The sequence below is a fragment of the Electrophorus electricus genome, chromosome 4, assembly GCF_013358815.1.
Source record: "Electrophorus electricus isolate fEleEle1 chromosome 4, fEleEle1.pri, whole genome shotgun sequence".
NCBI classification, from domain to species: Eukaryota; Metazoa; Chordata; class Actinopteri; order Gymnotiformes; family Gymnotidae; genus Electrophorus; species Electrophorus electricus.
In genome coordinates, this window is record NC_049538.1 from 28,990,002 (window position 1) to 29,017,458 (window position 27,457).

Genomic DNA, 27,457 nt, shown 5'->3' on the forward strand with positions numbered 1-27,457 from the left:
ACAACCTAAAAATATTGCAAGTGTAGACTGAAGTCAAAAATATAAATATATATATATATATATATATATATATATATATATATACATATACATATATATACATATATATGTACATATACATATATACACACACAGAGACAGACAAAACTTGAGCTACTGTCAAAGTGGGCAAGCTATCCGCACTTTAGCGATTCATGGTCAAGTCATCCTCACTTTAAAAGTAAATGCGACTGTATGTGCAGTTTTACGGTATTTCGCTTATATAGAAAACATGTTTTTTCTATATAATGTTTGTCAGAAATTTATTATAGAGCTCGATTGCCAGCAAAATCAGGGATTATGGCTAGTGTAATGTTGCAAATGTGCAGGGTGAGAAGTACTACAGGGCTGAAAAATTCCACTGCCAACTGAGTAGTGGTCCTTGGCTATCGAGTTTGAAATTATTCTATCGCACCAGTTTTAATAAATCTATATTAAAGTGCTTGTATTTGTAATGATGTTTACATGCTCATTTAATTCGGAGAAAAGGAGGTTTCAAATGTTTACGCCAAATTTTTACGCCAAATTTGAACGCCAAGGTAGTTCCACTACCACATAAGTGTAGTGTACCTTGACTATCGGCAGAGTAAGTTTGGACAGATTTCACCTTACCATTTTTCCATAAACCCATATTAGAGTTGTACTACCTTTAGACGAATTAATGTATTAATTTAACATAGGCTGAATTTAGATATATATTTCTCAGAACTTTCCCATAATGCCTAAACAATTCTGCTACACTCTAGGAATAGGAGCCCTTGGCTATCAGCAGAGTAAGTTTGCCAAAACAATTCCACTAGCGCATAATAGAGGTACACCATGGCTTTGGACAGATGTCACTGATCTCACCGTTTCTTCATAAATGCCAGGACAGTTCCACTACCATTACCACATAAGAGTAGTGTATGTTTTGATATCGACACAGTCTGGACAGATTTCACTGTTTAACATAATTCATATTAAATTCATATTATATTTAGGAAATGTAATGTACTTATTTCTTAAAAGGCTGAATTTGGATATGTATTTCTCAGAAATTTTCCAAAATGCCAAAACAGTTTCACTACCCCACAAGAATGGCAGACCTTGGCTGTCATCGGTGCAAGTCACAACTCCGAAACGCCAAGCCAATTCTGGTCTTAAGTCGAGCACCGTCATTTTCCGTTTCGGTATACCGGCTATCTTTAAATCTACATTTCTTTGCTTTGACCGAGGGTGAAGCCGAAGAAGACGACTGGGTTTGCCATACCAACATTTTCATATTCGATACTTCTTCCAGTTCGTTACGCAGGACAACTTTCATCGCAGCAGGTATAAGAACCGTGAGCCACGCCCCCCATCAACGTCACTCAGGTAACCCAGCGCACTGAGCAGGACACTTGAGCCTGTGCGTGTGACGTGTTCCGAAAAACTACCGCCAAATCCGGCGTGACGTTGCTGGTTTTCTAATACTTCACGTGGTGACTCATAACGCAGGACTCTATATTTTAACAGATTTTCTTTCCTATTAACTCATTAATTTGACTTTCAAATTTAACAAACACACAAATAGCGCGGATTTAAGGATGCTCCAATATGGGCATGTTTATATGCAATATTTTTCATGTACATTTCCGCTGATATCAATTCTTAACCATTTATAACGTCGAAATTGGGACTAGATCCATCTGACCAAGCAAATGTCTGCTGATACCAATATTATCCTGATATCATCCTCCAATTTGATTTATGCTGTGTAAGATGCAGATGTATGGTAATTTATAGGTAAGGCAAGTGTGTGTGTGTGTCAGGGGCGTCACTAAAAATATATGAATAGGTGGGCTAGTCCCCCAATAAGAATTGCAAAAATGAAGACACATCCACTAACACCTGTTGTAAATGCTGCATTGTTTAATGCATAAGTCGTTTTTAGGTTGCTTTTTAAGTAACGTTGCATTAGCATTTATTGATCAATCAGGGTTCCTCATTTCGGACACAAAGGCAATTCAAAGTGCTTTACATAAATAAAATCAAAAGTAAGACAGCATGAGAGGTCTTAAGCATTACAAAAAAATACGAAAGCTATAGAATATATAAGTTTAATTAATTCACAATTTTAATTGTTCCGCGCTGCCCGCTTTGTTTGGACCAACACCGGGAACAAATGTAAAAATAGTCTAAAACGCCTCCTCCCACCAACGATCTAGACGTCATGTGAGTACTAACGGCAAACCATAGCTAAAAATCAAGTTAAGGAAGGCGCTTCTTTATTCACTGTTTTCACATGCCGTTCAGTCGTCGGAATTCAGTATGAAAGGATACCTTTTAACTGCGATTTTTCTTGAGGTTCTGCAATGCATGTATGCGGCACCTTCTTTAACAGATAAAGGTAGGAATGAAGTTTACAGTTTAATGATAGAACCGTGGTTTAATGACAAACCACAGTCACTTTCGACGTTGGCGAAAGTGTTTTGGCTTTCTCTGAGATACAGAAAGGTCGATTCGTTTAGCCTACAACCCATAAATTAGAGTTTAGATGACATTGTCCAATGAATGAGCGTGGTGGGGCTATGAAGCTAAAAATATTTTTTACATGCTAATATTCATTGTTGCAGATGAGTATCACTTCAAAACATGGATGTCGGCGGTAAGGCACATGAAACACAGACACTAGTAAACAAGGAAGTAGGAATTTACCCCAGAAAACCCCTTGCCTAAAAAACTTTTGGCTGTGTCACGGTATAACTGAATTGTGGATCTTTTGTAAATTTTGTCCACAGCACAATAAACAATATGGTTTGGATGAATATTACCAGAGGTTACAAAATTTTATCGAAAATAAGAGAAGAATAGACCATCACAATGCTGGAAATCACAAGTTTACAAGTATGTCTGTGCTTTAAGCTCATAAAAATCCCATAGGGTTTTAACATACTTTTTATTACATGTAATAACCTGGAGAAGAACATTTATGTGTAATTCTTTCGTATCATACAGTGGGACTAAACCAGTTTGCAGATATGACCTTTGCAGAATTCAAGAAACAGTACCTTATCACAGAACCTCAGGTATCCTGTTAAAATGTTATTTCTCTATGACTCAAGCACTTAATATAACGTTTACCCCAAGAAGACATGCCAGATGTTAATAACAATTTATTCCAACGGTCTAGAACTGTTCAGCTACCAAAGGGAATCATGTTAGCAGCAATGGACCCTACCCAGATGCCATAGACTGGCGGGAGAAAGGACACTACATCACTGATGTGAAGAACCAGGTGTGTTCTTGTACCTCTTTTTGCACTGGGCCTAATAACAAAGTTATCTCCTGTTGCATACACTTAACCTCTCAGATGCAGTTGCTGTTTGCCGTCACACTTAATAATATTAGATTATTAAATTTGATTATTAACTAAATAATAGCCTTTTGAGTTTAAGAGGATTATAATTCAAAAATAATATCACTTGATGTTTCAGAACTACAATGCTTGAAAAAAGGGTCCTATATAAATGCCTAATATCCAACTTTTCAGGGTCCCTGTGGCAGCTGCTGGACCTTCTCTACTACAGGCTGTCTTGAGTCTGTCACTGCAATCGCCACAGGAAAGCTTCCCCTACTGGTGAGCAGTAGATCCTAAGTATTGGGAATTCTCCATTCTGCATAGGAAACAAAACAATTAAAGGTGCAGGATCTTTGATTCTCAACTTTCATCTTTTCCGTAAGTATTAACAGGTCATAACAAATCAACAGTTATCATTACCAGAGAAATGCAAAGGACATTAGTCACTGAAGCTATGTTCACCGTTATGGGGGCTATCCTACCCTACACCTTTAAATGTTTGACTTAAACAGAGACATGTCATTTTGTCATTTAAAAATGGTTGTATAATGCATGTGACTGCTGTTCATGGTGTGTCTGCTTTCCTATGTTAATTATTCTCATGATCAGGCAGAGCAGCAGTTGGTAGATTGTGCTGGTGCATTCAACAATCATGGCTGTGAAGGGTAAGATAAGCACATCAAAGTCTCCTTTTTAAAAGGGAGTAAAGTTTGTAGATGTTAAAAGTTAACTCAGACACCATAAAGTTAAACTGTAAAATCTTTGCTGATATCATATCATATGACACATTGCATCAGGCGTAAACACAAATTTTATTCTGCCTGTTCTATACAGCAACTAATTTCTTCTTGAATGCATAACAAAGCCCCATTGTTTTTTAGTGGCCTTCCAAGTCAAGCCTTTGAGTATATTAAGTACAATAAAGGCCTAATGGCAGAGGCTGACTACCCCTACACTGCTCAAGTGAGTGAACTCCTACTATTCTAACTAGCCAAGCGGTGTTAATTGTGTCAGTAAAGATGAGTCACGTGATTTTAGAACAACAAATTCATGAACCACGTATTTAATTCATCTTTTGCAGTAGTGTCCTGTAGTGTATTTTTTCCAATTAATTTTTTTTACAAAAGCTTCTAGATTCAATAAGACCATATTTGAAGATGTGACTCTAATATTGACACAATGTACTAAACAAACATGCAGTGCAATTGCAATGTAAACTGAGCCATCTGCCATAGTAAATGTGCATTTCACAAGACTGAGAGGAAAATAGCACAAAGAATGTGTGCTTTCCAGCTGAGATTTATTCATTCTATGTAGGATGGACCTTGCAAGTACAATCCCCAACTAGCTGCAGCCTTTGTGAAGGAAGTGGTAAATATCACAAAGGTGAGTGAACACAGAAGCCCTCTAGACTCTCAGTCAGAAGGCTTAAGCCAAATTTGCATTTGTTAACAGTAAGTGATCCTTCTCTTAGTATGATGAGATGGGGATGGTGGATGCCGTGGCCAGGTTAAATCCGGTCAGCTTCGCTTTTGAGGTGACGTCTGACTTCATGCTCTATCAAAAAGGAGTGTACAGCAGGTATGAAGCTAAGCCGTGATTCCAGCACTGTCAGGGAGACCCTCATAGCAGATGTTACAGAACACATTCACCTGAAGGTGGCGTTCTCAGCATGGTGGATTCATCTGCAAGGCTCTCCCTGACCTGTCCACTTGAATTTCTGTTCCAGATTTCTGACGTACCTCAGTTAGGTACAGCATGATTGCCTGTTTGGCATTAGCATTTGAAATGGAACAAAAAAAATATGGTTTTGTGCTCTATGGTCTGGTTTGGCAGTGTAGTTCTTACGTACTTTAGTTATCGTCATGAAAATATGTGTTAAAATGAGTGGTTTGCTAATAAAGAGAAATATTATCTTCACTAATTATAAGAAATGTTGACATCCCTTGATTAGCAATAAGTGTCACAACACTACAGACAAGGTCAACCATGCAGTGCTTGCTGTGGGTTATAATGAGGAGAACGGCACCCCCTACTGGATTGTGAAGAACTCTTGGGGACCCACTTGGGGCATTGATGGGTATGTTTGTTCTATCACTAACTGCACCTAACTAATCTCACAGTTCATGGAGTAATTGTATGCAGGCTAAAGATGGTAAATTTGACCTGCTACATAGAGTACTTACAGATAAGCATACCTAGAAGTACATTATGTACCTGTTGTAATAAAAATGCATTCTTATAGATTAAAAATGATCCTATTGTTTCATTTTAAATACTTGTTTTTCATTTACACAGATATTTCTACATTGAGAGGGAAAAAAACATGTGTGGTCTTGCTGCTTGCTCATCATATCCTCTACCACTAATATGAAGAACGTTATGTGCATTAAGTTTTACTAAATAAATATTACTACAGTGTACTGTAGCTCATAACACAATTTAAGATTTAGAATATACACTCAGTGAATCAGTGTTTAATAGCATTATACTGCTGTTAAGTGTTCTTAAATCAAAATTTTACTGACAACTTTTTAATGATTAAGTTTCATGTCTACCTACAATTACATTTTAAGTCAAGTACAATTATGACTGTTTTCACTTAATAAATGCTTTTTCAATGATTATTTCCAGGCCTCTGCCTCTCTTGTTCTTCATATATTTGTTGCAATTGTATTTCTAAAATATCCATAAGTTATGTTGATTTCTGCTATTTATTAAGCATATAAAGTCACAGAGGTTAGGTTGCAAATTTTATAACTCAAATAGGACCAGAAATGGTCCTACAAAAAAAGTACTGAGTTACCTACAGAAATGCAATGGAGGAGGTACAGCAGGACAAAATTAAGATCAATTTATACATTCCACAGCACCTATCCACATAGACCTTAAGGTTTTGGTGCTATTATTATGTTTCTGTGATAGAAAAAAAAACAAATTTGGAAGTTATGACCAACAGAAATGTAGTACATGTAAATGTTACTAAAAATAGATGTGTTTATTCCCATATGTACTGGAGTACAAGCAAAGGTTATTACCATCAGAAACGTGCAAATGTATTCGGTCTACAAATCAACACAGTGTGGCGACAGTGACCGCTGTGCCGCCCAAGAAACACCAACGAAGAAGTTGAGGAAGCGGAAGCGGTTACCGCGAATAAGGACGAGCGCGAAGTCAAAAACAGTATGGTAATGACAGCTTTAGGCAGGGTCAAGTGTTATAAGGATTTGCAAGAATGTCAGGTTCAGTGTTGTTTTCAATTATATTCATTTATATTCGCAATTGTTCTCAGCCGTGAAAATCACAAAAATTGGCTGTGACCGTTTCTGCGTTTACCAAAATGCAATAACGGGAAAATGCAATAACTTCTGGTAGCTAGCTAACGCTAGCAAGCGCTATCTGATGATAGACTATATCTACGTTTGACATCTTAGTCGCCCACTAGATAGCTAATATAGTTGGCCGAACCTAATATTTGTTTAATTCAAACCTTATGTTGTTCAGCTAGCTGGCAATAAGCAATGTAATTAGTTTGCACGCATATTTTACTTTCCGCGCAATGTCGACTCTCCCTCAAAACAATTTGAAAGAGCAACTTGAGCGACACTGTAGTGTCGTCGCACAGAGCAAGTTGTCTCTGGCCAAGCCAAAGCCTGGGTAAGTTTTTGGGGGGTTTTTTGTGACAGCTTAAACGCTGGGTCTCTTTTACCGTAATGAAACCGTGTTTGACAAGGCTGCATGTAACGCGCAAAAATAATTTTACAAACGTCTTTTCCAGGGCATTTTTGTTCAAAAAGAAGTCTACACCAGGCATTAATAAAACTGAAGTTCCCCAAAAGGTAACTGGCACAAATGTGTTTGCAAGCCGGAGTGTCAATGTTCCTCGCAGCTGTGAAATAACAAAGACTCCTTTGAAATTTCCATGCAAGCCTGAAAGACCACCTCCAAAATTCAACTTCACTGCACCCAGCAAAACCAAGACACAGACCACCAACCCATTAACCAACCCATTTGCAGTGAGTAAGCACACGCCTGCCCAGTCTGTCCAGTCACTACCAGAACCTGACAACATCCCCGCTGATCCTAATGGGGATAAAACCCTAGGATTAGTTGGGGCTGACAACTCATTTGGAGTTCACTTGGATGACTGGGATGACTTTGATGATTTTGAAACTCCAATCAAGGGAAGGGCAGCATCACAAAGCCCTGGGACTCTTGTGAAAAAATCATCTGGGCAAGACAAGGAAATATCCCCTAAAACTGATGCTGACAAGGGTGCTAATACCATTAAAAATGGAGCTTTGCCTATAGTGCAAGACATTGCAACTTCAGGAATTCAGCAGATTACAACAGAGAACCCCCTTGCTGAACAGTACCATGCCCATGCAGGACCTGCTGGTGGGGAGCCTGATGACTCGCCCATCAAGACAACCAAGCGTCGTCTGACTTCACTCCAACTCAAGCCACTGTTGAGTGACAGTGAGGATGAGAGTGTTAATGACGTTTCAAGGCCTAATGAAAAAACAGAAGAAAAGCGTTCATCAAGTGAGTGTCTCTGTTTGTTTTCATTGATTCACTGTTTGTGCTATAGCTTATATTATCAGTTTAAATCATAAGGATGTTTTATTTATTATGTTTTTTATGATTTTGGTTTACAGAAATTGAACATAATTCAGACATCATAAATGTTGATGACAGTCCAACTCACAATATGCCAGAGGACAACTTGGATTTTATTCCACCCTCCCCTGTTCCTGAAGACAGGAGTGCATCTTTCTCAACACTAGAGAAACGGTAGCAACAGTTTTTAGTTTAAAGTGGCATGAAAATAATGAAATGAAGGAGTTCAAAAAGTAGAACTCATACTTGTTACAAATAGGTTTTTATTCAAAAGTTGAATCTATTTTTTTGTTAATTTGAATAATTCCTGTAAAATAAGATACAATGAAATGTATCTAGATAAGAAATGTAATTTAAATTTTCCTTTGAGAATATATTCTTTTATCATAGAAAATCTGCTCTTGCCCATGCTGAGAGAATTGTTGCTTCACCAAAAGGGTCTATGTCAAGCTTCCAAGGAACTCTGGATGTACCTGCTAAAGATTCAAAAGGTCTAAGATGTTATTTGGTTCTATTTATATTCTTACAGTAGATGTATTTAAACTTCTTTTTTTAGGTACTTGAATAAAATTGTTTATCTATTTAGATCCCAGTGATGCTCTCTACAGTGTTATGGAGTCTATCTGTTGTCTAGTGGACACGATCCCTGAGCATGAGCTTATAACCTTGACTTGTGGCACACATCTGCTTTTACAGAGAGCGCACAGGTAAAATAAAACAGCACTGAATAAGCAGAGTTACTGTAATTTTTTTTTTTTTTTTTTTTACCAAAGCCGTTTCCTCAGTGGGATCTGTACAAGTTAGTTGAATTGTATATCTAACATCTCTTATATTTAACATCAGATAAATGTTGTGGTTCTCCACAGGAAAAGGATTCTTGCTGATGCTGCATCACTGGGAAACTTTTCATCAAACAGAGGAGCAACCCCTGAGCCCAGGGTGCTCCAAAGAGCAAGTCCTGGTGTTGCAACCCCTCTGACTTCAGGCAAAGGAGACCACGCACAGAGCTGCTTTCAGTTCCGAAAGTCCATCACCTCCATCATGTCCATGGATAGCAGTAACAGTGTGTTTGTAGACTCAGACTGCGTCATCAGTGGTGTGGAAACCCCAGGTGGCTCCTGGAACCCCAACCCTTCCCTCAACCTGCTTATGAATGGAGAGAGGAGAAAGGCATCAAGCTTGAACTGCGGTAATGGCAGTGTTCTGAGAGGGGAGTGCTCCTCCAGGATGTCCCTCAATAAGGCTAATGGTCATTCTGTGGATCTAGAGCAGATGGAACTTTCCTTTTCACCCAGCAAGCCCTCGAAGGCTGACCGAAGTAATCAGCAGAGAAAAGCAGGAAGCAGCACTGTAGAGTCTGAATTTTTAAATTCACGAGCAGACACAGAACCAGATGACTTTTATATTGATGACTTTGACATTGATGACCTCAATGAGAGTGATATCCCAGATTACTATGATGAGCCTGTGGATTCTTCAGCATCAAGGAATTCCTCTGTTCTCCTACAACCTGTTTATGAAGTAGGATCTTCTAAGTCATGTGTAAAAAAGCCCAACATAACCCCCACTGCTGTCGTAAAACCTACTAAACCACCTTCTCCTGGTGAGTGACTCTGGACTGTTTAGGTTTTATTCTTAATGCTTTTTTGTTGTTCTAGGTTATAGGTCTTTAGCTATTTAGTCCTTAGTATAGTACACACAGAATTGAATGTGTATGTCTCTGCAGAGGTTACGTTCAGGAATCCAGCACATGACCGCTTCAGGGGCTTCAGCTTTCCTCACTCTCCGGAGATGATGAAGATCTTTCACAAAAAGTTTGGTCTTCATCAGTTTCGCTTCAATCAGCTAGAAGCCATCAATGCTACCCTGCTCGGAGAGGACACTTTTGTGCTGATGCCTACAGGTTGGAGTCATATCTAGGACCATATGAAATGGAGAACAATACTATCTTGTGATTTGCATAGATGCATATTGTGATTGCACAATGTCTTGCAATATATCACCCTGTGCTCCTTCACATATTGAGGCTTTTTATTTTGCGTTAATGATTAACAAACATATTGTTCAGCCCTAATTGTATCTTTAGCAACATCTAATGTGCCTATTTCTGCTGTGTATTAATATATTTCTCAGCATTATGCCTCAACAGTTGTGATTGCTTAAGTCTGAGGTCATCTACACCTGTTCAGAACTTATGCTGGTTGGTCTACTTGCTGAGTGCCTTACAGGTCTGGGATGGGTAGTTTTTCCCCAGACAGTTTTCCCTGTAACTTCTAGTCGCCTTATGTAGGTTCATATTCTTAGCACAACTCATTCAGTATTGTGGAACAACTGAAAGTTAAAGGGAAAAGAGGGGGTAACTATGGTGCTTAGGTCTGCTTTAAGTAAACATTTTTGTTAGACAGGTGTACAGTGGACAGGTGGTGCTGCATGTATGGTAGTGTCTTTAGATGGAATCTCCTCTCTTTGCAGGTGGAGGTAAAAGCCTGTGCTACCAGCTGCCCGCCTGTGTCTCTGCTGGGGTGACGGTGGTGATCTCACCACTGCGTTCTCTTATTGTGGACCAGGTTCAGAAACTCACCACATTAGATGTAAGGTTATCCTTTCATAAGCTAACAGTTGTTTTTTAGAGACGTATGTAGCTTGGTGTAAATGTGTAACGCTGAGGTGAGTGGTGGTTTTCTGATGAAGGAATGATTTTGTTTCAGATCCCGGCCACTAGCTTATCTGGGGATAAAAGTGACAATGAAGCTGCTCGAATCTACATGCAGCTGTCTCGGAAAGATCCCATCATCAAACTCCTTTACGCTACTCCAGAGAAGGTGTGTCCATTCGTTTAAAAAGTATACTATGCAAAAATTGCTAACAATAAGAGAGAAAGAACAGTGACCACTCAGGGTTAAGTTTTCCTTAGAGCACATGATGGCTGAAGTTGTTTGTGACCTGATGTGCGCATGTGTGTGCTTTCTGTCTTTAGATCTGTGCCAGTGGGAGAATGGTCAGTGCCCTGCAGAACCTGTATGAGCGAGGTCTGCTTGCTCGCTTTGTCATTGATGAGGCCCACTGTGTCAGCCAGGTGTGCGACAGCCTCGAGACCCATACTGTACAGCTTAAAGCCCTTTTGGTTATTTTCATAACTTCTCTAAGCTTGTGTTGTCAACATGTATAATGTTTAAGTGGTTCACCTGATTACCTTTTAAACTAAAGCTAACACTGACTGATTGTCATTTTAGATTTCAAATAATAGAGTACAGTGTCAACCTTGTAAAAAGTGTCCAAGTAGTTCTGAATCTCATTGTAACCATATTTCAGAAGTAAACTACAAGAATTGAGAGGAAATATCTGAGAGAGAAATGTGTGTTTTATTAATAAATATTGTGCAATCTGCAGTGGGGACATGACTTCAGGCCAGACTACAAGCGCATGCATGAACTTCGGCAGAAATTTCCCAGTGTTCCTATCATGGCACTGACAGCCACTGCCACACCTCGAGTCCAGAAGGACATCCTCAACCAGCTGGTCATGACTCGGCCCCAAGTGTAAGTCAGTGGGATGTGCTCAGGAAGAGTCATGGTGATACACTATGTTTTGCACTATTATCAGAGGTGTCAGGTCCTGGAGAGGTAGGCCCCTACAGAGTTTAGTTACAGCACATCAAGCTCTATTGACCCTATAAGCCAACACTCAATGCTGATCTTGTTTTGCAATTTGGTGGCTTCATACTTAACCACATACTAGGAGCAGAGGTGATGAACATGGCACACAGGCTGGGACCAGCCAGTTAAGGTTCTATATCCTGCCAAATAAATCCAAATAAATCTCTGTTTTAAGTTAAGTTTAGATTAAAATCATCTTGTGGACCATAATTGTATTTGAAAGATCTGCAATATAAATGGAGAAAGAGCTAGTCTCTGTTAGTCCATTAGGGGGCAAAATTAAGCAAAAAAAACTCAGGACTGGGATCTAGACTAGTAAAATCTGTACATTAGCAAGTCAAGAATTTGAGAATGTATGTCTACAAAATAACAATTTAGGAAAGTAGATATTTTTTAGTAATTCATTGCAAACTGATCCTCTTTGTATTTTGTACAAGCTCAACTTCTGCATTCAGAATGTGCATTTTAGGTAAATGATAACACTTAAGCAGATGCCAATGGGTTATTATTTATCTGGTTATTCTGGTCTGGCCCACGAAACAGCTGGATTGAGGGTAATGTGGCCTTTTATCTAAACTGAGTTTGACATGCCTTTTTTAGAGTGTCATGAAATGTCAATATGTTTGCTTGTTCAACAGGTTCACAATGAGCTTCAACAGACACAATCTTAAATATGTTGTATTGCCCAAGAAACCCAAGAAAGTGGATGAGGACTGCATTAACTGGATCCAGAAACACCATCCACGTGAGTATCCTGCACTGCACTTAGTAGTTAAGCTGAGTGGTGCTTCTCTTCTCTTTCCTTTTTCCACTACATTCACTGGTGAAGGCATTTTGTTTTCTCCTTCCCACCCAGGTGACTCTGGGATCGTGTACTGCTTGTCTCGGAATGACTGTGACAGCATGGCGGACAGTCTTCAGAGGGCTGGGATTGCAGCGCTGGCGTACCACGCAGGGCTAAACAACAGCAACCGAGAGTATGTCCAAAACAAGTGGATCAACCAGGATGGGTGCCAAGTGAGACGATTTCTTTGTATAATGAAATAATAAACAAACCTTTTTCAAAACGTTTGCCAAAATGTTAGTGGTCCATTTAGTTAATTGGCCACTGGTGTACAAATGCCAGGTTACGTCGTAGATAATATGTTTTTCTTTATCAGAAAATTGGCACTCAGGTCTTTTGTAAACTTGAAAATTACCTTTTATTTCGTTGCTCAGAATTAATTATATTAAATTATACTTATCCTAAGCATGCATTCATACTAAAGCAATGGATTTTTAAATTCTTCTTATTGTCACAGCATGTTTGTTACTGTGATTCAACCGTTCTAGGTCATATGTGCCACCATTGCATTTGGCATGGGCATCGACAAGCCTGATGTGCGGTATGTGATCCATGCCAGTCTGCCCAAGTCAGTGGAGGGCTACTACCAGGAGTCAGGCAGAGCTGGCCGGGATGGAGAGATCTCCCACTGTGTCCTCTTCTATACCTACTCTGATGTCATTCGCATCAAAAGACTCATCGCTAGTAGGTGTCCCTTTGCTGTGGTACTTCATGCACAGACCTTTTGTGTAGTTTGACCATTTCTAGATCTAGTTTGTTGATTTGCATCTATGGTGTTGATCCTGTGGTCGGCTACTTTGTGTTGTTAATTGCCAGTGCTCTATGTACTAACAGGCCACATGTTGACAAGCCAATATAATTACTGGTTTGATTTTAGAATTTGACCAACATTTTTGTTTTAATCTGAAGATGGATCATTTGACTTGTTATATTAGTTATTCTATCCTTTTATACCCAGGTCAAATTGGTCCAAGATTAAACCTAAAACATCAACATTTGCAAACAGAAATATGACATTTAGTCCAGATGTTAGCGTATGGTTGACCCATTGACAGTGTAAGGGCCATCCATGATAAAGGTTTCATAATGTGACTGCAGTGGACAAAGATGGCAACCACCATTCCAAAGCCACCCACATCAACAACCTGCACAGCATGGTGCATTTCTGCGAGAATGTGGCCGAGTGTAGGAGGATTCAGCTGCTTGCATACTTCGGGGAGCATAAATTCAATGCTGACTTCTGTAAGGAGCACCCTGAGGTCATCTGTGATAACTGTGCCCGGCCCCATGTAAGCAATTCATTCAATCATCTGGTATTTATTTCATGACGGAGGCTGGTCGTGTAGTTTTGTCGAAATGTAGTGTTCAAGATCGCACTTCTTGCATCGAGTTTTTTCTTTGTACATTTTACTCGTATCCCCAAGAGAAGAAACATCTTATTCAGTGTTTCTGAGCTTATGTAATGCCCAGATGTCACTCTTTCAGCAATACAAAATGAGAAACGTGACTGAGGACGTTGAGAGGATTGTGCACTTCGTGCAAGAATACTGTGAGAAGATTGGCAGCAGATATGGCAGATCTAGCCAGCAAAACAGGCTTACTCTGAATATGCTGGTTGACATTTTCTTGGGTAAGACTGTCACAAATTACTGGTCCAAATTCCAGCAAGGATGAACGTAGTAAACCTTAACAGGCATATCTCCACAGGCTCAAAAAGTGCCCGGATCCAAACGGGCATGTATGGAACCGGTGCAGCCTACTCCAGACACAACGCAGACAGGCTCTTTAAAAAGCTTGTGCTAGATAACATCCTCATGGAAGACCTGTACATCACTAATAATGGCCAGGCTGTGGCCTACATCTCAGCTGGCCCTAAAGCCATGAACGTCCTGAGTGGCAGCTTGCAGGTTGGAATCTATAGCTGCTTATTTAACCTCAGGAAGTAACCTTACCGAGAATGTTTTGATTGGATAAAGTGTTGTGTATATACTACCTCCCGTTATATATGCTCCATTACAGTCATGTCTAATATATTTTTAGAAAAGAATCCTAAAGAAATACTTAAACTAATGTTAATTTAACTAGTAGTGGGTAAATGCTAAAATATCAGATACCATAGTTGTTTACATTATACTAATTGGGCACCTCAAAAATTTTTTATATGTTGGGCAAAGAATTCTTTTAAAAACGTTCCCATTGCAGGTGGAATTCCATGAAACTGAGAGCGCCTCGAGCATCAGGAAGCATAAAGCCTCGGTCACCAGAAGCGTATCGAAGAGGGAGGAGATGGTCAAGAAGTGTCTGGAAGAGCTCAATGAGCTATGCAAGAAGCTGGGCAAAGTGTTCGGTCTTCACTACTACAACATCTTCTCCACGAGCACTCTAAAAAAGATCGCTGGTGAGCTCCAGAAACCCACATTCACTCCTAATCTCCCACAGAATTCCACATTCACATAATAATATAATGTGGCTCACCGAGTGCTAAAAGAACAGCATTCAGTTTAGTGGGCTTTTTTTTTTTTTTTTTTTTTTTTTTTGGATTACTTGATTTTTACACTTTCCCACTTATGTTCACCTCTGATGGCTGGATGCATACATCCTCCCATCAAATCAGTCCAATTGATTTTCATTCCTTCTGCCTGTCTAGCTGTGTTTTGGCATTCAGGACGGTGTCACTTTGTTTCTGGGCAGAAACTCTGTCGGCTGATCCTGAGGTGTTGCTGCAGATTGATGGTGTGACTGAGGACAAGCTAGAGAAGTATGGAGCAGAGCTCATCGAACTGCTGCAGAAATATTCAGAATGGCAGCTGCCTGGTGAGGACTGAACAGCAGAACGTATGGCATGTGCAGCAATGCCTATGTTAAAGGGCTAATTCCAACCTTGCTCTGTTTGATAAAGCTAGCACTTATAGGCTAGTAAATGAGTTTATTTGGACAGCTCAGATTGTGTTCATGTATGTTGTATCTTTTTTTTTTTTTTCCCCTTGTTGTAATTTGTGTATATGCACTGACTGTGTCAGTTTCTTCATTTACTGAAACTCAGTAATTTATCAGAAATATCCAGCAATTGATTATCAAATACATCTTCATTTTGTCCTCAAGTTGACGATCAGGCTGAGAGCTCAGGGTGGATCGACACCACATGTGGCCGTGGTGAAGAAGATGCAGAAGGTTATGACGAAGCTGGCAGCTCATCAGCCTATTTCAGCACAGGCCAGGGGGGGAAGAGGAAAAAAGCTCCCTTTGCACGGAAGCCCAAACGGCGGAGGGGCTACGCCAGCCAGAACTCATCCAAGAGGTCAGTGCTCCAGAGCAAGTTGGAGCGTTACATGTTATCACCTACCATGGAGCCACTGCATTATTGAGCCGTTTGTAGAGCGTGCTTTGCTGAAAACCCTTCTCTTGACATGGAATAACCCAAATGTCTTTATATATCAAATCAAAGAAATTGGAAATACTTTGAATGATACAATCACTGATTGAAAATTTTCAATATTTTAAAATGTCTAAGTTTAGTTTTCGGATCAGTGTTGACACGACTGCACTTTAAACAATAAGAACTGGCATACGGGGGCATAATGCTATCCTGCCATGCTTTCTCCCTATGCAGTAGTTGCAATGGAAGCTGGCGTTCATCTAAAGGAGGCTCCCGAGGCGCAGGGCGAGGCGCAGGGCGAGGAGCAGGGCGAGGAGCAGGTCAGGGAGCAGGTCGGGGAGCGGGCGGAAGCTCCAGGATTGCAGCGCCGTCAGGGAGAAGACCTGGCTTCATGGCCCTGCCCATCCCCCACAGCACCTCACGGCCATTCCTCAAGCCAGCCCTCTCTCACTTCAGCTGAGATGACCAGCATTACCCAGCGGTTCATCATTGCTTTTTGTTCTCTCTGTGTCGATGGCTGCATGGTTGTAAAGTATTGTTTTGCTTGCTGTCTTGTTTATGTACAGTATTCATTTTTCATTTCATTTCAGTGTTGTATTGGAAAGTTTAAAGGAGAGGTGTTTAACCCAGTCTTTGGAAGCCACTAGATGGTACCCATCGTTGCTGTAACCTGCTAACCTGGGACCAGTGTTGTGTTAGAGCAAAAACATGGACCATCTAGTGAGTCCCAAGGGCTGTTTCCATGTTGCTTCTTACGTTTTGTATTTGAAGTTTTAACTTATTAAAACCATACGTATGAACATTATTAAAACGTGCGGCTTTCTTGGTCTGTTTAAGATATTTCAGAAAATAAAGGTATATTTGGCAGTTTTTAGAACTGAGGTATAAAATGTTTTGTCATAATATTTTGTCCCTATGTAACCAAATTTGGTATTGATGAGCATCAGAGAAACACTCCTAAAGGTAATTAAGAATGCATGGGGCTTTTCTCAGTTAACAGCAGGTCCATATGTCTCAGCACTTCCTCTTCAGTGGAACAATTTAAGAATGATCTTTGTGGGCGGGCAGAGAGTCATGGTACACCCTCACTTTATCACATGCCTCTAAAAAGATTCATGCAATTCAGTGGATAATTATGAATGCATTGGCAATCTACTAGCCTTCTTGCATTTATATCGCATGCAAAGATTGACAAATGCAATTGAAGTTTAGTTTTTTGTCACACTGTGTACTCTTAGGAACAACCCACAAGGTAAGCTTAAACACATTTGAATGTTTATTTCAAGTTTGAATATTTCCATGGCACCAGTTACAAGGGACTATCAGAGAAACAATATTTTAATACCGTTTCGCATGGAAGGTTTCCTACAGTACAAAGATGGTTTTGGAATGAATCAGACTCAACAGGAACCGTGTTTGGCACATAAATGTGTATATGTTTGTAGATCTAGTTATATATTAAGTAACTAAACAACGACCTCCGATGCTGAGCTGAAAGAAAATGCAGGTTACAGGAATTACACAGAGAGATTTATGCATAAACACTTTGGTGTGTTTATATGCATAGCTGCTGAATGAGTTTGTGGGAGTTGGCAAACTAACGAGCATGATACATTATGTGTGTTAAATTTACAAATCTGCTTGTAGCTCCATAGTGACCTGACAAATTTAGGCTCGAAAGCTGTGATTATGAACACAGCGCAGATATATGCTAATTGGTATAATCAGTTTATTCAGTGTATGAGTTCCTACTAATGTCGGAATGCATGACCTCTGAATAAAAAAAGAGAAGAATATATAGCTAGAGACCATGATAGTGGTAAGAGCACTGTTCTTTGATGAGTGGTCCCCTAGTTGTTGAACAATGTAATGATTCTGAACCTCAGGCCATCACAAGCATGTTTTCAATACATCTGTGTGGGGAACAGGCACTATTGGAAAATAGGTGTCACTATCCCACTGGCTTCAATATACCTGACAATACTGCAGCCATTACAAGCTTGCATTATAAAATGCTCCTTCACCTATAATGTTCAAAAACATGCCTATAAACTACAAATACCATTTGTTTATTTGTTTTATTCCAAATGTGAACATGTTGGATCTGATGTAAATGCAACAATAATGCATCACTTCTATGAATAGCCTCAGAGTGGATATTAGCTATGGTAGTACAGCATCTGCAATGCAGGGTTCTGCTCACACCCCGGAGTGAATGGCAGCATGTAGCACCTGTCCAACATCAGACCAACTAAGCTTCTTTTTTCTAATACAGTGAGAGGAAAACAAACTCTTCTATCTACAATCTACAGTGAAGTGCTTCAGCCAGTTCCCATACTAGAATACAGCAGATCGATACTGCAATAACACTGTTTATGGCATTATTAGTTTTGATTATGCTGTCTTTTGTCCTTTTTTAACCCATTAAATCTAAGGAACTAACACTAGTATCAAATGTTCAAATAAATGCCAGGTTTACATTTTAAGCATAAAACTGCACGGATATTACAAAATTGGTAAGATTGCTTAGTGATTGATTTACCATCATTGTCACAGTCCAATCACTAACCATTTTATAACCAGATTATTATTGTAGTGCTTGCAAAAGATCCAGGTTTCTAATCAGTTTACACAATTTGTTAAGGTCCTAATGGATTTGTAGCGGAGGAGCCAGTCCTCAATTATGATTTCCACGGGGACATTCAGTACAGTCCTGGTCTTGGTTATATCATGCCATGCATGGGAAAACTTTGGAGCATCAAGAAACTTGACTGCACAGGCTGAGGATCCATAATCAAGAGGTTTTGTTTTTGGCCCCTGGGATTGGGGCTGGGGGGTATGTAATAGATTTCAAACAAAAATAAATATTTATCCAAGGTTCTACCTCTTTAAGAGCTTGCCTATTTAGCCAGACCAGCTGTTTTCCTGCTGTAAGCTATTTTCAGACAGCTAAGAAGGTAATATTTTCCATCAGTTATTTAATTGGTATAAAAGTTCTGCACACTGTGTATAATCTGGGACACTGGTACTGTGTGTCTCATACCTGAACACATGTGTGAAGACATAGGCCCTGCAGTACTGCAGCGTAAGACGTACGGTTTTAGCATTTGGTACAACAGCACTCAGATATTACTCTTGTTGGCTTGAAGCGAGCACAGGTCTACCATTCCAGAAGTTAAGAATATTACAAATTAATTTTAGATCGGAAGCATATAAATTACTTTGGCTCATATTAGTGCTTATGGGTACAGTTTGTCTTGGCAGTTGGACTGAAACTTTTAATGGACAATCTTACTTTTTGGCCAGGATGTTCTGTGTAATTCAAGCCGGAGAAGCCCTTCTCTTTTTTTCTGCCCTTTTTGATGGACTCGATGAAACCTGTAACAGCCGGTGTTCTTAAACACAAATACTACAATGTATTATTCAGCACTGTGGTTAGGAAGCTAATGAGAAGCCTGCCAATGGGAGGTGTGGTAAGTAAAAACTGTTACTTGTTATCTATAATGCAGTCAGATTTATGTCCACACACAACTAAGATCTGACAACAATATGAGTCAGGCCACTTCAATATGTACATTTGCAGATCAGATCTCAATGTGCATAGGCTCTGTCCTGAGAACATACACACATTCTTCCCAAGAAGAAACCTCATACTTTCCTTACTCAAACTGTTACTAAAACGTACTAAAATACAGTATTAAAATAAAATTGTTGGAAATGATCACAATTTATTTTGAACTCAGGCACAATATATATATATATATATATATATATATATAAACAAAAAAAAACCATTAATTATTATTGAACTAATTATTGCTTATTTGAATGGTGCTGCCAGCTGTATTATTTACATGCAGGTCCAGCCACCCAGGCTACATAATGCTGTAAAAGAAATGCTGACCATCAGCAAGGCTCACCAACCGTCATTATACCGTTAAAGCCTTATGTAAGTGGACTTTTCTCCAAACAAATCCATGCATCTTTTTTATCAGAAATATGAAGATGAATAAACTCACCATTGTGTTTTCACTGAACTACTCCCCCTCTTTGCTGATAATAAGAAAATATAAACAGACTCAGGCGGTATTCTTCCATTACAAGGCTGCTGAAGATTCATGCATGGATATTTCTTTAGCTAACAGACATGCAGTATTTCAGTGACTCTCAGATTTCACACCTATACTATGACCATATCTTAATAAATATGCTTAAGGATGTTTTAATCTTCGATGCCACATCACAAAATCTGCTACAGTGCTCGGTTGACACTGCACTGTCAAACTAATCAAATTGGTTTTCCTTTTAGCTTTTGATAATGGTGGAAGACAGCACTCGAATGGAAAGTTACAAGACCTGCGTAATCGGACAGTGCTGTGCTAACAGAGCTTAGTGGACTGAAAAACAGATTTCACAGTCCACTCCAGAGTCTAGACAGCTTCCCACAGCTTCCGATCCGAGCCAATGCGTCTCAACCACTGACGTCGGCAAGTCTACGCAAGTGTAAGTAAATACTACTAAAACCAACGTGTTCGACATAAGCTCTCCACTGATTTTGATGTTTCACACAAGCAGGAACGGCCTGGTGGTCGGAGAGAAGCACACCGACATAGCAAATCAGTCCAGCGTGAAGCTTGTGTGTTGCGCTGAATTGGGCCTACTGTCAGAAGCTGAAGTGCTTTTGTTCGTCAGAATGAATGTAAGGTTTCGAGCCAAACACGGCCGTTTCCAGCACCATCTTTCCCATCTCTTTTACTGTAGTTTTCAATAACAACTCCCTGCTCTTTCACCATGAGCTCCCCTTGGACAAAAATAAGCCAAAATATTTATCTCTGCTTAAATTAATATTTCAACATTTTTCTCGTGAAAAATGAACAAAATAAAATAAAATCTGCACATAAGATTTCAAAATCATATTTTTTCTCAGATTTGGATTCAAAATTGTTTTCCACTGAAAGCATCAAAATAGTCATCAATAGCCACAATATCATTACTTGCTCAGAACAAATGATACAAATTAAGAATGAGTTAACATTCACTAAATGTCTAGTGTAACGTCATTAACCTATTAGTTTGATAGCTGACAGTTAACTCTTCTTGCTAGTTTACACACTGAAACTCACGTGCACAGTGCTGTAAAAAACAATTAAACATCCCGATCTACAATATTCCAACACAGAACATTAAAACATTCTCAGGAGAATTAAGTGGTTTCGCTGTGCACCCCGTGGAAGCTTTTGGAAAATCATGCTTTTCCTACTTTAAAAAATGGGATGAAAATGCCTTAGGCTTTCTTTTTGGAGAAAAATGTTGGAATATTCTTTTAATGTTTTTTCTCTTTCACTCACACAGAGTCAACACACACACTTCTACACAACCTTTAGGGGGTGGACATGAGCAAACAACCGTCTCCTTACACCCAGTCCACGCAGCCAAGCCTCTGTGATCATCAGCTCCATTTCTCATTATACACAGTACATTACAGACCGATTCCCAGTTTCAAGTACATTTTGCACGTGACATTGACACCATTTTGCACGTTAGACTGTGCAGAAGAAATGTTGTCATTGCCATTTCAAAGGCAGCGTTCCCTTTCCCAACGTGTGTCGCCACACTCGAGCACAAAAGGCTTCTGAGGTTGGGGCCTGCATGGAGGCTCACTGCTGGCTGAATGAGAGAAGGTGGAAACGGACAGCGGATCTGGATTAAACATCTACTGGGTTTCCCCTAAACAAGTCTACTCCACATGTTCTAGACCTCACCTGAAACAGAGCTAAAAAAGGTATAATTTAATCTTCAATACCAAAATAACATTTCAGTTCTGTTAAAATATACATGGAAAAAACTGTCAATATATATTAGGAAACTAACTACTTTTGTACAAAAAGTACAGCGTCGTTATTGTAATTCTAAGTAATAGCATGATATCCACAAAATACACATGAAAGAGCAGGTTTTGATATGGAATCAGAAATGATTTCTTCTCTAGTAAGACATCTTTAGATATTCTCCTAGCAATAAGAAAAAGAGGATAAGAAAACCAAAGGTAAGTGATAGAGAAGCTGGTGGGGATGCTGAAAAACTGGAGCTGTTACAGTCTTGCACATCTAGCTAGACTGCATCTATAAGAGCTGCGTGTTTCCAAGACGTCAACCACGGACATTTCTCTAAAAGGTACTGGTACTATTGGGTCACATGACAAAACACCATATTTACTGGTTTTTTTGTTAACCTTTAGAAAACCTCTTTTTAAAATGGATTTCTAGTTCACAGCTTGCTACCGCTCACACATTTATATATCCCTAAAAACATATGACAGCTTTAAAATAATCTTGCAAAATACCAAACTTCAAAATACCCCAAACCTTTATTTAATAACATCAACCTTCACTCAAACTGATCACCTTCCTCTTAATCCAACTTGCACTCTCATACATCGTAATGACGCACATCTCACTGCTGTTCAGATCAATTCCGTAGATTACTAACTGTAAGTCATAGCAGCCTGCAATATATTGTTAACAATTGAAATGGATGGATATGAACTATGAGTGAAATCTCTTGAAAGCATTGGTTGTCCACCAGACACTTCACAGTTGCACTGTCCTTCCTCACTAAAACAACTGACTTATAGCTTCATGTGCCACTTTAATTATCATAAATGCAAAATAAATAGCTATGAAGGCAACGTCTCCTGTTGCAACAAAATATTTCATCCCTTTATAAGGAATAATATCTTCAGTTCATTGAGTCAACAAGTTTGTTGTTGTCGATTTTAAAAAATAAAACACCTGAAATGACCTGAAGTTTTAAAAAAAGAGGGTAAATAATGAGAAAAATCTTGTCTTTATAAAAAGGAAAAAAGAAATGAGCAAAATGGAAAAGGATAAAACAAATTGACACCAGAATGCAAAAAGGATGTGGGGCACAAAAGGAGGTTGAAAGAGGAGCAGAAGGGCGCTCCGGGTGGGGAGGCCCAGGGCCTCAGCGGGTGAATCATGACAGAAGCTGGGTGGTGGTAAGGACGGTTGGCTGCCCTCCACCTTTCTCCGTCGTGCTTGTTGTCTTCTCACCCCCCAGCGTGGCAGGGTGTTTACGAGCGCTACGCCCCACTTTCACTTGTTAATGAGCAGCCCGCCCACCCAGCGGAGCTTGCAGGCGAACCACCGCCTGAGGGGACAAAAGTATTCGTAATGGAACTGCTCAAATTCGGGGGTCTGGCGGATATCACGTAAAAAGGCAATGTCAAGGTCGGACTCGGTGAGGACGATGAGGAGGAGGAGCAAAACAAAGAGGAGTCCAATGGTCACAAGGAGCAGACGGAGGACACTTAGAACAAACTTATTCACCTGTTCCACCTCACTGAGGGCGGCCTGTGAGGAGCCCGCTGCCCTACTGTCCGCGCCCAGATCGCCCGGCTCCTCGCCCAAGGGCGTGCCTGCCTCTGACTCCTTTTCCTCCTCGATGCTACAGGGGGCGCCATTGATCTGACGTGAGACAGTGAGCTCCAAGCTGTGCTCGGCTACCGGTGTGGGCAGAACGCTGTCAGACGGGCTGTATGCATCGTCTGAGATAATGGCCATGCCGTCGCCGGCATCCGCTGCGTGGCTGCGGGATCTTGGGATGAAGGAGTCGCCATGAGAGACGGAACGTACTGGCGTCGAGTGGGCGGAGTCTCGTAGGGATTCCAGGCCTGGGAAAGGGGTTTGGAGGTATAGAAAGAAAGGAGACTGTTATTTCAATTGAAATGGCTGTACACTCCTGTGCTTAGCAAGTGCATAGACAAACTTCAGTCATGGCAAACTACAACCATTAGGGGGCAGCTGTGAGAAGCTGAAAGGTGAAAGATGACCACATGACATGAAGCAATGAAGCTGGGCCCCTCACTGCAATCAAACATGTTAACCTGTATGAGCCAATGATCATTAATCAGAATGTTTATTCCTCTGACAAAACTGTCTGTTCCACATCTCTTCTTAGCAAAGTTTTAGCTACAGCTAGAATTTAAACTAGATCTAGCTTTGAGAACTAAAGGGTAAATATAATTTTATATGTAAAAAAAAAAAAAATCACTAAATCATTTTAAAATTCATGATCCAGTCATTTTCCAAATATGATTTTGGGTAGTGTTTAATCAATTTGGGAATATTTTCTCTTTTTCTCTAAATAATACCTAGTGCAAATTATTTTATGTTCTGCAAAAATGTAAAAACTTCAATTTAACCATGTGAGCGTATCTGCGCTATAAAAAAGTTACATTTCATAAATTTTCATAAAATTCACTACATGTAAAACCTGAAACACAGCACATATACAGTTCGAACTATATTCCTCTTCAACCACAGTCCTGTTCACTGAACGTTTCTTTAATGTCATCTCTGGTTTTGCTTCCATCAGTGATAGCACAGACTCCAAAAGCATACGTAAGCTCAAAGATAACCCAAATTGTTCCAATTTCAGACTTGTGCCTGGCTCTATTTGTAACTCCAAAGCAAACCTTTGTTGTGATTTTGCTTCCCAACCATGTCATGGCAGATGTGTCAGCCTTCATTCCACTGTTAGAAGATTAGGATGCCAGCTCATGACAATGTACCATCTCTTACTGCTGAGCCATAGACTTTTCATTCACTAAATAAAATAGCCATTCCAAGCACTAAACTGTCACAGTGGCATGGAGAGTGTGTTCTGAACAGCCAGGCTGATGACAGCATCTCAGAAACCACCTTCAGGAGGCAGTTAATAGTCCTTTCATGTTCTACATAAAATATCAGCCTACGGAACTCTGTGTGGGAAAAAATACCAAATAAAGAACATAGTTTACAACCAACACAGCATGTTGCTTGTACTAAGATGACAACATGATAGTGATTCGAGATTTCAATCCATTTGACTAGGCCTATCACTAAATCAAATGAGAGCAAAGCTCAAACCATTTATGATGAAGCCAATATTCGGACTGAAAATCACAAATTAAACTACAACTACAAAGCTCTCTCCCAACCAGCAACCTACACACTCTGAATCTAAGTGCCAAATAATTTCAAGACAAAAGTTTGGCATACTCTCAGGCTTAAGAGAATGTGTCAGTTAATACACGGCCCCCACCATTGTCCAAACCAGTCGAATACAATAACACACACACACACACACACACACACACACACACACACACACACACAGGCCTGCACCTGGGCTTGTAATGGGCCCGGCCCATGGGCGTGGCGTGGTTGGCAGGGGCGACGCCTGCAGCTGCTCCTGCTGTGTATCGAGAGCTGGGTAGAGCGGCAAAACACCGAGGGCTTTACCCAGCAGCCGTGGGCCCAGACTGAGCACTCGCACCTTCACGTCCCGGTAGCAGTGGTTCACCATGCGCAGGTGCACGTTTACACGCGTGCTGATGCGGATCAGGCACTTCACCATGGCTACAGTTCCAAAGGCCGGCGAACAGAAGCCCTTGCAGGTCACGGGTAGGTGTGTGCCGCGGGTCGAGCCTGTCACTAGTCCCCTTGGTCTTCTTGGCCCCCTGTGAGGCTACTGGCTACGGGTGCAGCAGCTGGAATTGAGTGCGAGAAGAAGCAGCGGAGAGCGTCTCCAATGGGAAGCTTGCACAGCACGGTGAGGCTGGCCTTAGCCTCAGCCCAACGCTGGCCCAGCACTTGCTTGGCCCATCTCCCCACCCACAGCCAGGGACTTAAATGGAGAGCAAGGCTCAGGCTATTTTCAGAGGACTGGGTATTAATACTCCAGGAGCACACAGCGTCAGCACATGTGGGATATGTTCACCTCGACATACTCCCTGAGTCCATACAAATGTGCAATAGACCCTCCTACTCATGTTAAGCCCAAACTGGCCTGGCCAAGCATTAGTTTGGTGCAGTACTGGTCAACACTGGTTTGCACCTAGGCCTTCCTTTCAATGTGATGACATCAATGCCCATGAGGAGAACCAGGGGTAGGGGGCAAGAGGCACACATGGAAGTCCAGGGTGGGTGGGATAGGCTGGGCACAGATAGTGTCAATCATCACGCCATGGTGCTACTCAGACACACAGGCCAGGGTGAACAGAGCAGTGCACTGACTGACACAGACATCTGTCTCTCCTGCAGAGGGCCAGGCTCAGATTACTGTGTCGTGTGGGGGTGTGGATTCGTGTAAGAGTGTGTGTATGAGAGTGCGTGTGCATGCCTGTGTCCAACATTGGTCACTATCTGTGCTTGTACACTTTCTGAGCACAGTCAGCTGAAAACACCACTCCTCTTTGCTCCTCTTGCCTACATACTACACCAATCACCCTTACTGTCAGAGTATAGCAGTGAGGTATAAGCAAACTAACCATCAAACAGCTTGAGAAGTCAAATTCATAACTTTGTAAGTTAAATCACTCAAAGCCTGATTAACTAGCCTCAGTAAAGGCTGAATATGTCAGTGAAGCTTCCAGCTGATCTGATGTTGACACAAGGGCTCTGTAGAAGACTGATGGGATGGGAAGGCTTCTGTTTCCACTCAACACTGATTTGGGCTATTGGCTACATACACCCTCCGTGACGGAGATGCGGACACTCACCCTCCATGATGGAGATGTGGACGGCTCTCCGTCGGGTGCGAGGTACACTGCTCAGCCGCGGCCCATGAGTGATGGATGGACAACTTCTGCTGGGCACCAGGCCAGCCCTGTGGACACACAGACACGCACACACACACACACACACACACACACACACACACACACACGCACACGCACAACTTGGCATCAACACCCTAAATTGTCTTAGCAGCAAAATGAGGCAAATGACATTATGCTTATATGTTTGTAGAAGCCTTCAACACACACACACCCACACACACACACCCACACACACACACCCACACACGCACACCCACACACGCACACACTCGCGCGCACACACTCGCGCGCACACACTCGCGCGCACACACTCGCGCGCACACACTCGCGCGCACACACTCGCGCGCACACACTACACTACATTACATTGATTTCCAAGGTATCGAGTCAGTCAGGCCAGCTTTTGGCAACACACAGATGTGCAGACACAGAAAACACACAAACACACACACTCTACTGGCTGCCTGAAGTCTCCCAGCCACAGGCCAAAGAGAACAGACCACCTGTCGCATGTACCTGTGGATTTCAGGAGGTTCCCTCTTGATCTTAGCGCTCTGCTCCATCACCTCCTTAGCCACTCTTCCACTGCGGCAGATACACGGAACATAAGACCAGATAAGCTTCAGTCCTAATGCCAACACACAATCACATCACCTCCCTTTCAATATTCAGTTTTCCATTTCAATACCGAATATTCAATATTCCCTTCGTAGATTCCAGCTGCTTCTAACTATTGATGCCCATGTGCACTTCTGCAGATCCATGATCTTCCTGGTCATAATACAACCCAATAAAAGGGGGCACAAGGGAACAGAACTCAAGTCTGCCAACAAAGGTGTCTTCTACCCAACATCCTTCTTGTTTCCTGACCTACCAGCTCCCAGGTCATGTGGCCCGCGCCAGGCCAGGCAGAGCCGTGGTGCTCGGAGTGCCTGTGAGCGATAGCTGAGGTGACTGCGGCAGTCCATTAGGTTCTGGA

The 27,457-nt window shown here is 41.0% G+C and overlaps 3 protein-coding genes across 5 annotated transcripts in view; 2 read left to right on the forward strand and 1 right to left on the reverse strand.

Moving 5' to 3' along the window:
* Positions 1 to 2,231: 2,231 nt before the first annotated feature.
* On the forward strand, positions 2,232 to 5,985 carry ctsh (cathepsin H). The gene is made up of 12 exons (XM_027004594.2): positions 2,232 to 2,407; positions 2,634 to 2,665; positions 2,799 to 2,904; positions 3,016 to 3,086; positions 3,191 to 3,295; positions 3,551 to 3,637; positions 3,968 to 4,023; positions 4,240 to 4,321; positions 4,676 to 4,744; positions 4,833 to 4,939; positions 5,313 to 5,438; positions 5,657 to 5,985. The coding sequence occupies exons 1-12, from the start codon at positions 2,329 to 2,331 to the stop codon at positions 5,730 to 5,732; spliced, it is 996 nt and encodes a 331-aa protein (XP_026860395.2). The 5' UTR covers positions 2,232 to 2,328; the 3' UTR covers positions 5,733 to 5,985.
* A 550-nt stretch (positions 5,986 to 6,535) lies between these two features.
* blm (BLM RecQ like helicase) lies at positions 6,536 to 16,665 on the forward strand. Of its 2 annotated transcripts, XM_027004551.2 has the most exons (22): positions 6,536 to 7,015; positions 7,137 to 7,197; positions 7,288 to 7,903; positions 8,017 to 8,152; positions 8,369 to 8,469; positions 8,565 to 8,685; positions 8,845 to 9,581; positions 9,705 to 9,881; positions 10,451 to 10,569; positions 10,687 to 10,800; positions 10,956 to 11,054; positions 11,369 to 11,517; positions 12,273 to 12,379; positions 12,491 to 12,651; positions 12,967 to 13,162; positions 13,577 to 13,767; positions 13,964 to 14,108; positions 14,186 to 14,385; positions 14,681 to 14,876; positions 15,170 to 15,292; positions 15,581 to 15,776; positions 16,089 to 16,665. In XM_027004551.2, exons 1-22 carry the CDS (start codon positions 6,918 to 6,920, stop codon positions 16,312 to 16,314), a joined length of 4,269 nt encoding a protein of 1,422 aa, XP_026860352.2. In that variant the 5' UTR covers positions 6,536 to 6,917; the 3' UTR covers positions 16,315 to 16,665. The 2 variants fall into 2 exon arrangements, with proteins under 2 accessions (XP_026860352.2, XP_026860351.2); XM_027004550.2 differs by having other exon boundaries at positions 7,137 to 7,903.
* Positions 16,666 to 20,752: 4,087 nt separating this feature from the next.
* The window catches only part of LOC113573988 (FERM domain-containing protein 5), a 75,451-nt gene continuing 68,746 nt past the window's right edge, over positions 20,753 to 27,457 (reverse strand). For both annotated transcript variants that reach the window (XM_027004602.2, XM_027004603.2), the window contains exons 12-14: positions 26,995 to 27,063; positions 26,419 to 26,525; positions 20,753 to 23,547 (exon numbers count right to left, since the gene is read on the reverse strand). In XM_027004602.2, coding sequence (XP_026860403.2) covers positions 22,970 to 23,547; positions 26,419 to 26,525; positions 26,995 to 27,063 — 754 coding nt within the window. In that variant the 3' untranslated portion in view covers positions 20,753 to 22,969. The remainder of the gene's footprint in view (positions 23,548 to 26,418; positions 26,526 to 26,994; positions 27,064 to 27,457) is intronic.

Coding starts and splice junctions, on each gene's coding strand:
- ctsh (XM_027004594.2), top strand. CDS start 2,329: ATGAAAGGATACCTTTTAACTGCGATTTTTCTTGAGGTTCTGCAATGC. Junction 2,408..2,633: donor ACCTTCTTTAACAGATAAAG/GTAGGAATGAAG, acceptor TCATTGTTGCAG/ATGAGTATCACTTCAAAACA. Junction 3,638..3,967: donor CAGGAAAGCTTCCCCTACTG/GTGAGCAGTAGA, acceptor TCTCATGATCAG/GCAGAGCAGCAGTTGGTAGA.
- blm (XM_027004550.2), top strand. CDS start 6,918: ATGTCGACTCTCCCTCAAAACAATTTGAAAGAGCAACTTGAGCGACAC. Junction 8,686..8,844: donor CTTTTACAGAGAGCGCACAG/GTAAAATAAAAC, acceptor GGTTCTCCACAG/GAAAAGGATTCTTGCTGATG. Junction 14,109..14,185: donor GCTGGTTGACATTTTCTTGG/GTAAGACTGTCA, acceptor ATATCTCCACAG/GCTCAAAAAGTGCCCGGATC.